The sequence below is a fragment of the Thunnus albacares genome, chromosome 15 (assembly GCF_914725855.1).
Source record: "Thunnus albacares chromosome 15, fThuAlb1.1, whole genome shotgun sequence".
NCBI classification, from domain to species: domain Eukaryota; kingdom Metazoa; phylum Chordata; class Actinopteri; order Scombriformes; family Scombridae; genus Thunnus; species Thunnus albacares.
This window is the reverse complement of record NC_058120.1, coordinates 19,504,567-19,515,358: the sequence shown is the minus strand read 5'-3', so window position 1 is coordinate 19,515,358 and position 10,792 is coordinate 19,504,567. Positions and strand designations below refer to the sequence as shown.

The window sequence follows — 10,792 nt, the reverse complement described above, 5'->3', positions numbered from 1 at the left end:
AGTTTCTAGTACAAAAATAGAAAAGAAAGAACCACAGACATATGAAAGTTAAAAAAAGCACAGGGGGACACACACAAAAACTTGAGTGAAAAGAAAGACAGAAGTGAAAAGTAGCTACATGTGGAAACTCAAAGAAAGGGAAGTGAAAGTGAGCTGTCATTGGGAAAAAGAAGGCAAAAAAAATTGAAATGAGGGATTTCAGAACCGTAAGCGGAGAAATTCAGAGAAACTACACCAGTGACTTGGAAATGAGAATATGAGTGGGGGAAGAAAAGTAGGTGTCATTTACGTGTGGATCGACTGAATCTTCTTTGTTATTCTGCATTCATGCTCCGGTATTCTGTCGCTTTACCTGCTGGACCCGTTTGCTCTCCTGTCAGGCCGCTCAAACCAGGATAATAATAGATCAGGTCACACAAACACCCCGGGGCGAAATATCACAAATACCACATCCTTTACTCCCTCCTGATACATCAGCATTGTGTTTTAACTTGCTGTTATCATTGAGATGTCTGGCAGGTTTACACATCTGTGCCAGCTCCAGTAAGAGTGTGAACAAAAGGAATGGATGAAAATGGATGATAAGTAAAGTGTTTGACAAAAAAAAAACAGTGTGGGAGCTCATTATCACCAAAATCAGAATCAGGCACGTGGCTTTATTTATTTTAGAGGTGGGGGTTGTGTATGTTTGTGTGTGTGTGAGAGAGAGAGAGAGAGAGGAGATATTCAGGTGACAGAATAAGTAGGTGAGCACTGTAGTGGGTGTGTCTAAGTCGTTCTTTCACACATACTCACAGGTCTCATATAAACCCTGTTGAACCTGTTAATGCCAGTTCACCTGTTTACACACTCCTTCACCTGACACTGTGCGTATGTGACTCTGGCTATTACTTATTAGGTTGTAGTGTGTGAAAGTGTAGCTACACTGTGTCTATCTGTTGGGACATCTCTGTTATTCACCTTTGGACTGCAGAAGTTTCCTCGTTTTAAGACGACTTGGACTTTGTAGTATATCTGTTTTTATACTCTCCCGCTGGACTGACTGACCTCTCGCATGCGGGTAAAACAAAAAACAATTCATCTCTCTGAACTCACTTTACTGATTCACTCAAGAGATGCCATTTTCATATCTTGGACTTCAATTTGTTTGATCGAGGTCTGATTGTGTGCTGCCTGAGCTTTATCTGGTGTGCTTGACATACCTGGTGGACTTTCTCGATTTCTCTGAGTGGAGTTGGAAGCTTTACCTGCAAAGGCTGCGCTGGTTTGTGATTGTGTGAGTGTCAGCAGCTCCTTGGGGGGGTGGGGGGGCTGCATATTGAGGCAAGATGATGGAAGAGGTGTCCACGATGATGGCGTATGACGCCCACGTTGTGGAACAGATGAGTGAGGAGGAGATCCTGGCCTGTCTCGTGGAGGAAACAGGACCTACGTTCACAGTAAGGCTCACTGTTTCATGGATTCATGTCATTGTTTTGCATTGCTGCATCTAAACAGAACTGCTAAACTGCAGTCACATCATGAAGTAGCCATTAATTAGATCCAAAACCAGTGCATGATTCTGGTATTGGTAGGGCTCCTACAAGGTTTCTGTTTAAAGTAATCTTGAGTTTGCATGAAAATGGCTTATTTTCACTTTGGCATCAGCACAATGCTTTAAAAAAATGATTGGTGCAAAATTTAGATTATCTTCTATCAACAGATGAAGCGTTACTACATTCATGATGACAGACTGATGCAAAAAAATACAAAACATAGAAGTCAATGCTCTCGCTTTCTAAACTGACTGGCATGAGCACAACAGACTGCACACTGTAACACAGAACACATTCCTCTCTATGACAGATTTGTGACTGGAGATATGTGGAAATGGATTCTGATTGTTAGATATTTGAGATATGGAAATTGTCATTTCAGGCTTTTAAAAAATAAATCCCTCCTTCTACTATTATTCCTTCATGCATCCTAAATTATCATCCTCCCATGTGCTCAACTCTTTCTTATCTTGTCTTTATCCCTATCTTGATCTCTTTGGGCCTGTTCTTGATTTGTCACGCTCACACTGCACCCGTATCTGTTTGGAGGAGATAGCTTTCTTTAGCTCAGTCAAATATGACAGTTTTTTTTAAAAAAAAATATTACAGTATTTAATTATCCTTGACTCTCTCCCCTCAGGTCCCAACGAAGAAAGCCAAACTGGGAGAAAGCCGGCTACAAATAATGGATGACGAGGAAGAAGAAGACCCCTTGGACAAATACCTGGTCAGAAATCTATTGACTTCCTCAAGAAATTGATAGATTTGAGCCCATTGTCTGTTTAAAACTCAACTTCAACTTTAGTCTTTAATCTCATCTGCATTTTGAGATATGATGAATTACATTTCTAAAAGTTGTATTCTCCTCTTCTTTTTTTTGGAAATGAGCTGATCTCCCTTCTGTAACAGTCTGAATGATGTTCTGTTGTGTCCTACAGACTCTGATAGATTGTTCTGTGTGTTTTGCAGAAGGAGAACCGTCGGCTTCAGCAGGCCAGCCTCCGACTGGAGCAGGAGAACGACAACCTGGCCCACAGACTGATCACCAGCAAGGTCGCCCTGAGGAACGCTCTGGACAAGGTACACAAAAAAAGGACACAAGAGTCTAATTATAAAATGCAAAATCACCTGCTGAAGGTCATTTTTCAGAAACTCTAAAGTCTGGAGTGTAACCCTAATAAAACCTACATGAGCAACTCTGTGCTCGACCTGCTTCTTTGTCTTTCCACAAATTTCTTTAACCCTTACTGTTCAGGACAAATTTGGCCCATTTTTACATTTGAGAGCAGTAAAAACACCCTAAACACCATATGAACATATATATATATATTTGCAGCTGATTTTGTACATATAGAGGGTGTTCTGGGTTAAATCTGACCCATATTTGTTCAAAAATTCCCACCATTCAGAAATGCTGTTGCATTCTTCATATTCTGCAACATTCATTGAAACCATTATGACTGTTGTTCTCCTGTTTTAGGTAACATGGGATCATAATATATAGGTGTAATTGCGAACGTTTTTTCTCCATAAACCAGTAGTGTAAAAACCTAAAGAATACACTGTCTCTGCTCTCTGGAAGCTTAATTAAGGATTACTCACTCATTTATTAATGACTGATAAGACCGACTCTAATAAAATGGCCTGCAGTGCTGACATGCTGTCATTTTATGTAAAGATATAGAAATCATACTGTAATGATATAAGTGTGTAATTTGTTTCATCAAATGGCTTAACAAAAGCCTGAAATATTCTGATGTACACATAATCACAAAATTAAAGGGGTTGTTTAATTTTCATGTGCAAGTTTGCTAGTTGTGTGGCAGAAGCTTGCAATAGAGGGCAAGATTTACTGACTGTTTAGTATTTATTCTGATTTTCTGCAGGACAGTACATGTTTTGTCAGTGATTTATTAACCTTTGTTAAAAACATTAACACAAACACTATCTGTTTACAGGCGGAGGACAAAGTGGACGAACTCACCAAAGACCTTCTGTTGACCAGACGTCGACTGCAGGCGACAGAGGAAGAGAAGAGAGGGAAGGAGGAGGAGGCTGCAATGGTAAGAGTGAAGACTTCCATATGTGTGATGACTTTAAAGCACTTAATGGTCATTATAGTGTGTGAATGAGTAAAAGATTTCTTCTCTTCTTATAGTTAAAGGAGGTGTTTCGGAGAGAGCTGGAGAAAGCTGAGCAGGAAGTCAAGAGGTCATCGGGCATCATCGCAGACTACAAACAGGTACAGAGAATTGATGTTAATGTGATTGGAATAAGTGAAAAGTAGACTTAAAAAGACCCATAAAGACTTCAGATGTTAAAATCAGATGCTCTTCCTTCTGCTCAGATCTGCTCTCAGCTGACAAACCGTCTGGAGAAGCAGCAGGCCGCCCACAGAGAAGAGTTCGATTCACTCAAGGTAAGAATGGCTCTCCTCCTGTGGAGCTCTACTGTCATCCCTCGTGCTATTATCTCGTCCTTTTATCTAATTTTGAAAACCATTTTGCAGAGTTTGATTTTACAACCTTTTCTGAAAATCTGTTCACCCATTTCAAACCTGGTTAACGCCTCAGCGACTTTATTTTCTCATTAGGGATCATTTTATAGCAGCGGGTGTCAGTGGTCGCTATTTAGGCACTCGTCTAATATTCTGCCTGTCATTCTCACTCTCTGCCTTTGCAGAGCGCCATGAAGGCTTGCCCTCATTGTCAACACGTTGTAGAATCGGATGAACCGTCCGCCGCAGGTCAGAACTCTCTAACAGCAGCAGCACCAGCGCCAGCAAGGGACCATCTGACAGCTGAATCAGGCCGGGATGAGAACACCACAGATCCCAGAGAGGCAGAGCAGAGGAGGGAGGACCAGGAGAAGGAGTCCCTGAAGGCCCAGGTTAGGGAGCTGGAGCAGGAGTTGGCCCAGACTAAACTTCAGATGGTGGAGGCCAAATGCAAGATCCAGGTAAAATCAGACTATCAGACAACAAGCATAAAATATTTGGACAAAGAGTATGGTAGACTTGCACACTCTGGGAATTTAAACATTCACGATCCAGGTCAGATCACAGCAGCTAATCATGCTCTGTCACAAATACACATTTTAAGCATGTAAATAAATCTTCAATACACATACACACACACACACACACACACACACACACTCTCTCTCCCACACACACACACACACACACACACTCTCTCTCCCACACACACACACACACACAGCAGAATATTTGTGCTTCTGGGTACTTTCCAGCGAATATGTGAACTGTCTAACCCCAAACCCAAGAACTGAGCGGTTTCAACTACCTGCCCAATTTCAATTTATTAAGCACAAATCAACTTGATTGAATGTTAGCAGAATATTTGTGCTTCTGGGTACTTTCCAGCGAATATGTGAACTGCCTAACCCCAAACCCAAGAACTGATTGGTTTCAACTACATGCCCAATTTTGATTTATTAAGCACAAATCAATTTGATTGACTCTTAGCAGAGAAAGAGTTTAACTTCAATTAAACCTCATCAATGTGAAGCATCTTCATTAAGCACAGGCTAATATGAAAATGGGGCTGTGTGGAGTGTGTGAAATCACTCCCTGTTTAGTGCACTATACTGTTCATCATTCTATTTGAATGTGGGAATTCTGATTGCGTAAATTTATCCGATTTATAGTGCCCTCAAAAATTGTTTTGAAAAAACTAATGCGTGTCATGCAACAAGCAGTGAATGGTCTGACAGACAGAATGACACAATGATATAAGCTTCTAAGAACTGATGGCTACGAGCAGGAATATCATCGGTCAGATAGGGTCACATCTGATTTTTCTGAATATGAAGAACTCATATTGACAGAGTCTGGGAAAGGAGAAGTGACAGAGAAGGTTAGAGGAAATGAGAGAAAATTGTACACAGATTAATAAACGGATGCGTGTCGGAAAGGATCGTCCTTATAGAACTTTCACCAACGCTTTATTGCTGATCTGACATAATCCGAGTTTTAAAGGATTGATTTTCAAGTCTGTCTTGATAATAACTTTTAATAATAATAATAACTTTATTTATAAAGCACTTTGAAAAAACAAATTGCAAAATGTTTTACAAAGACATAAAAACAAGAGGAATTACCAGATAAATAATAAATAAAAGTAGAATTGTTACAAGTAATAAAGACAGGAGAGGTATGAATTACTAAAACACAGCAAAATCAAGTGTAAAAAAGTACAAAAAGTAAAAACAGAAGAATAACCAATTCAAGAGATTCCTTAAAACAACAGTCAGGTGCCCAAATGAACATTAACACATGTTTTTCTTGCTATAATAATTCCTCCTGTTCATACTGACCATTAAGGGATCCCTTTATAATCACTTTCAATGTAAGTATTGGAGGGCAAAATCCACAGTCTTCCTCCCAAGCAAAAATGTATTTGAAAGTTTATCTGAAAGAAGGAATTTTATACTAAAAATATTACAAATACTTTGAAAGATATTGATTTGATTTCGGCTGATTGACGGCTGGATCTTTAGACAAACTTTAGATAAACTCTTTAATATATTTAATATATCCTTAAAATCAGGACTGTGGATTTTGCATCCCATCACTTACTTACTGACTATAGTTTGAAGACAAACTTGAAAAATCATGAATGGATGGACAATAACAACATCCGGTTGCACAAATATGGACTAAAACTAATTCATAATAAGATGCTGCTTTTCTCACATACATCTTTTGTAATACTCGCACAGGAGCTGGAGCACCAGAGGGGAATCCTGACCAATGATCTCCAGGAGGCAAATAACAGCTGGATCAGCAAGGCTTTCACCTCCCTGCGGACATCCAGTGGGGGGCTCGGCAGTATTAGCTTACCCAGAGATGGGGCTCCAGCAATGGGCTGGAACTTCCACAGCGGCTCCCTTTCTGGATGGAGCACCAAAAAGATATTGTGGCCTCACAGACACAATCGAGAAAATATCTGATAGTCTGGACTGTGATTGTACACAAGTGCAGATCGTCATATCATGTTAAACTGGACAATATAGAAGGATTGGACCTGTCTTATGTAAGTGTGAGCTGGATCTTTCACACTTATGCACACTGTTCAATACTGTAGCTGCTATGTCTTATTTTTACATTAGAGGGCAGTTTAGAGCACAAAATGAGCAGATGAGAGTACCTGAGAGCACCTCAGACAGGTATTAATTCACTTTTGTTGTTCAACACTTTCCAACTGCAGTAATGTATCCATTAATGAAGTTCTTTTAATGTTTGTAAAGCTAATAAATGTCCCATATGAGTTTCTGTGTAATACGTTTATTTGTAAACCATCTGAATGCAATATTAAAGCAAGTAAGACACAAACTTTTTTGTTTCAAATTCACGTGTATGACATAAGGAAACCTGACGCATCAGCATAGACTTAATGTAAAACGGTTCTTTCTGAAGGAGGTTTTGCTGTAATACCCCCGCAGAAGTTCCTCTTTCATTTTGACGTGGACTGCCTTTAAAAGCGCTCAGTTAACCTGCTCCAACACACAGAGAGGAATCACCAGCCAGCTCATTATCTCTGGACTTTGCACATAGAATGAAGTAAAGACCATTACAGACAGAAACAGAGCAAGGAACAAAGGGGCAATAGAGGAGAGTAGTCAATATCTTGCATAAGTGAGGCTTTACTATAATATATCCACAAGTATTTAGACAAACTGAACTCAGGTATTAACTTCTCCTGTCTGACGGACTGATGGCTGTGATGGCTGGCAATGTGTGTGTCACTGTGACTCTTCTCGTGTGTGTTGTTGGAAGTCAGGCGCTGCACCTGCCGAGGGCAGCAGGAACATCAGCGAGTAAGTATAAATCTGAAACAGTGTGCATACAGTGTGTGGTGGGGTGGTGAGGTGGGTATGACTAGGCTTACTTTCAGGGACACACACCAAACTTAAGACCAGTTGACTGGGGAAGGCTTGTGCAACTGGGGACAAAAGTCATGTCCCTAATTGGTAAAAAAGCAGATTTTTGGGTTGGTGGTTATTTTTAGGGTTAGGGTTAGGGTAAGTCTCCAGGGAATGAAAGTAAGTCTATGTAATGTCTCCGAAAGTGACCTAGGACAACGTGTGTGTGTGTGTGTGTGTGTTTGTGCTTTCAACATGCATGAATCAAAGATCAGGAAATGCAATAGCTCAGTTGTGATTTAACTCTTTTCTGTTGTATGTTCTAAAGATTTGCTGCCTTTTTAAATTTTAAATGTAATTCTGTGTTTTTAAGGCCTCTCACATCAGTGTTTATATGTCATTGCTGCCTCTAGAAAATACTTTGTGCATCTTAAAAGCTTTCTCTGAATAAATTATTAGTACTATTACAAGGAAATAGACTGTCCGAAATGGTAATATGTATGTGATTGTTTCTATTACACATTAAAATTCACACCTTGGTTTAGATGTTTTTCTGCCTGCATGGAGTGATAGTTTAGACTTTTTTTCCCTTTGTTTGGTTAAGTTTTGCTTTGTCTTTTCTGTTAGGATTACTTGTATATCATGAATTGTTTAAAACCATGTACCATGGATTTGAGAGAATGCCATTTCAAACTAATTTTAGGTCACCTCTTTATTAACATCTGGCCAGGGACAACAGATGAAAATTAGCCCTGTAGGCTAACTCCGGCTCATTAAAACCTACTTTTTTCTGTTGATTCATGAGCATTGTCACTGTCAAATACATAAATAAATAGAATAAAACAGCTTGTATGAAAACAGTGTGACTAAGTGCAATTTCTTCCACCAGGTCCTCGCTCTCCTCCAAAAGTGCATTGTTGGTGTGCAAGCTTTCCAAACCGGACTCTTTGCTCCTGGCCCGAACCTTCCCACTCCCCACCAACACACTACATTGCCACCTACAGGTAAATACAGTAATTAAAACCTCCTTCTGTGTGCTGACCTAAACAGCCCTTTTAGTAACAGACAGACTCCAGTTGTCAAGTGTCATTAAGGAGCTTATTCTCATTAATATCTTTGTAAATGGGTTTATGTGTCCCTTTCAGTGAGAGAAACAGACAGCTGGAGATCAAGCAGTGCCAGCTCTTCCCACCCGGCTCCTCATCCTCTGCACTGAGCCCAGCATCATCCTCCTCTGATCGGGTACCAGCTGTATTTACCTTTGCAGCAGTGATCTGCAGATACACTGAAGAGGGGTTTTCTGTAATTCAGTCAATTTGCCTTTAGCCAAGATGAAACCAAGCACACATCACTCATGTTTATACTGAATATTATGATGAAATTGATGCAGTTTTCAAGGTTGTAAGTGTATTTGTTGATCCAAAAACTCTCCACACAAAGCTTACAGGCTTTAATTTTGGAAAACCCCTGTTCACATTCCCCCTAATAGCTGTGATAAACCACAAACAAGTCTGCCTGGTTAGAGATGTGTGGAGCAGTATTACTTGTTTTTACCATGAAGTTTTGCAAACAAATGAACAAGTTGTTAGTGTGCACAAATAATCCAATTTCTGCTTTTTTTTTTTTGTGGATATTATATTATAATATGTTGTATTTTTGTATTTCAGCTCTGGCACTGCCACCTGCCCGATTTAAAGCTTCTCACTGACTATATCATCAACATCACAGCAGTTTATTCTGTCGGAAGCAGCTCCCATCTAAGCAGTTTTATGTTGGAGGAGATTGGTGAGAACTGAAATGATATATATGAATATATGATGAATATGTGGCATCAGTATTGATAGAAACACAATTTCTCTACTTAACTTGATATGATGATTTTCACCTTTGTGATTGTTAAATGTTGCTTTCTCTGTCTTTCTTTCTCTCTGTAGTGAAACCAGATCCCCCCGTAGACATCCAGGTTTCCACCCAGCATTTTAAAAACTTCAGAAACTTGTCGGTGGAGTGGTCTCCTCCCCCTACTTGGGCTAACCTGGACATCTTCCCCCTACAATACCACTTACAATACCAGTGGGAAAACAGGGGCAAAACACAGTCTGTCAAAGTGAGAATAATCTTCATCAAAGCTGCTAAATGATGATTTTGTCACAACAACAGCAATGTGACTAAAAAGTATCTCTGACACATGCACAGATACCAAATGTGGAAGTTCAGAATTACCTAGATTTCTCAGTCAACCTCAAAAATAATGTTCCACTTTGAAAGTTTTAAAAAGTCCCTTTGTCTGTGGAAGTCCCAAGTCCTAAGTCCTTTCAACTAAACAGTGTTGTGCACATAATACTTTAATTTTGTAGTAACTCTGTTAGCTGTAAAACAGAAATATTGGGCTTAACAACAAATCCTAAAGTCTTCAGAAGCTAGTGTTTCACCAACAATTATAGTACTACTTTTTCTACAAAAGATACATTTTTATAAAGGGTTTGTAACTTGTCACTAATGGTTTAATAATGGATAATAAATAATTTAATGCTAATTCTTCTTACATCAGTTGTGCCCTTAATAAGTCCAACTTTTGGGATGCCAGGTTGAGAAGAATTCTTCTGGCAGGTGTTTATCCTCCTGGGGTAGGGTTTGAATCATCTGTACCAAAATCTATGTATCAATAACTAACACATCTAACCGCAGACTTTATTGCTTCTGTGTGAAGCATTTTTTAATGATTACCAGCATTTATAAATGCATTATTACCAAATGTAAAGGATAAACACCAGCCAGAAGGATTTTTCACCACCTGGCAACCCTAAAGTTGTTTTTATTAATGGCTTATAACTAATCTAGAAAACATTACTAAATGATTATTAAAAAAATACTTTAGTTACAACTTAGAAACCCTTTACAAACTAGGACTTATCAGAAAGTGGTATCACAAATATTTCCAAGTATTAATTGGACAGCAGTCCAGCTCTCCCCTCATATAGCTGCTATGTTTAGATGTGAAAATAATACAGATGATGTTTTAATTTACATCTTCTCTTCCAGCTGCCTCCATTTGAGGACACCAAGGTTGAGCTGAAGCTGGCGTCAGGAAGGACCTACATGTTCCAGGTGTGCGCTAAGGACCTGCTGGGTCTGGGCGAGTGCAGCGCCTGGAGCTCACCTGTAGAAATCACTACACCATGAACAAAACTGTTAATACTCCCTCTCCCTCTCACTCCTTCTGAGCGTCCAGTGAAGTGAAACATAAGAACTGAACACGTACTTGTTGTTCTTTTAACTGCACAAACAATGCCAGCAAAAGTCACTGTTATTTTGTTTTATTTATGAATGAATATATGGATATTATCTGTACAGTGTACAATCAGATTTTC

General features: G+C 39.4%; 2 protein-coding genes across 2 annotated transcripts; both read left to right on the top strand.

The window, feature by feature from the left end:
* The first annotated feature begins 858 nt into the window (after positions 1-858).
* Positions 859-6,810, top strand: LOC122998639 (rab GTPase-activating protein 1-like). The gene is made up of 8 exons (XM_044375604.1): positions 859-1,439; positions 2,176-2,262; positions 2,505-2,615; positions 3,494-3,598; positions 3,694-3,777; positions 3,883-3,954; positions 4,218-4,493; positions 6,279-6,810. The coding sequence occupies exons 1-8, from the start codon at positions 1,329-1,331 to the stop codon at positions 6,507-6,509; spliced, it is 1,077 nt and encodes a 358-aa protein (XP_044231539.1). The 5' UTR covers positions 859-1,328; the 3' UTR covers positions 6,510-6,810.
* Positions 6,811-7,085: 275 nt separating this feature from the next.
* On the top strand, positions 7,086-10,787 carry ebi3 (Epstein-Barr virus induced 3). The gene is made up of 6 exons (XM_044375727.1): positions 7,086-7,376; positions 8,311-8,425; positions 8,567-8,663; positions 9,089-9,206; positions 9,356-9,528; positions 10,464-10,787. Exons 1-6 carry the CDS (start codon positions 7,274-7,276, stop codon positions 10,602-10,604), a joined length of 747 nt encoding a protein of 248 aa, XP_044231662.1. The 5' UTR covers positions 7,086-7,273; the 3' UTR covers positions 10,605-10,787.
* Positions 10,788-10,792: the final 5 nt, after the last annotated feature.

Coding starts and splice junctions, on each gene's coding strand:
- ebi3 (XM_044375727.1), top strand. CDS start 7,274: ATGGCTGTGATGGCTGGCAATGTGTGTGTCACTGTGACTCTTCTCGTG. Junction 7,377..8,310: donor GGCAGCAGGAACATCAGCGA/GTAAGTATAAAT, acceptor TTCTTCCACCAG/GTCCTCGCTCTCCTCCAAAA. Junction 8,426..8,566: donor CACTACATTGCCACCTACAG/GTAAATACAGTA, acceptor TGTCCCTTTCAG/TGAGAGAAACAGACAGCTGG.
- LOC122998639 (XM_044375604.1), top strand. CDS start 1,329: ATGATGGAAGAGGTGTCCACGATGATGGCGTATGACGCCCACGTTGTG. Junction 1,440..2,175: donor AAACAGGACCTACGTTCACA/GTAAGGCTCACT, acceptor CTCTCCCCTCAG/GTCCCAACGAAGAAAGCCAA. Junction 3,955..4,217: donor AAGAGTTCGATTCACTCAAG/GTAAGAATGGCT, acceptor CTGCCTTTGCAG/AGCGCCATGAAGGCTTGCCC.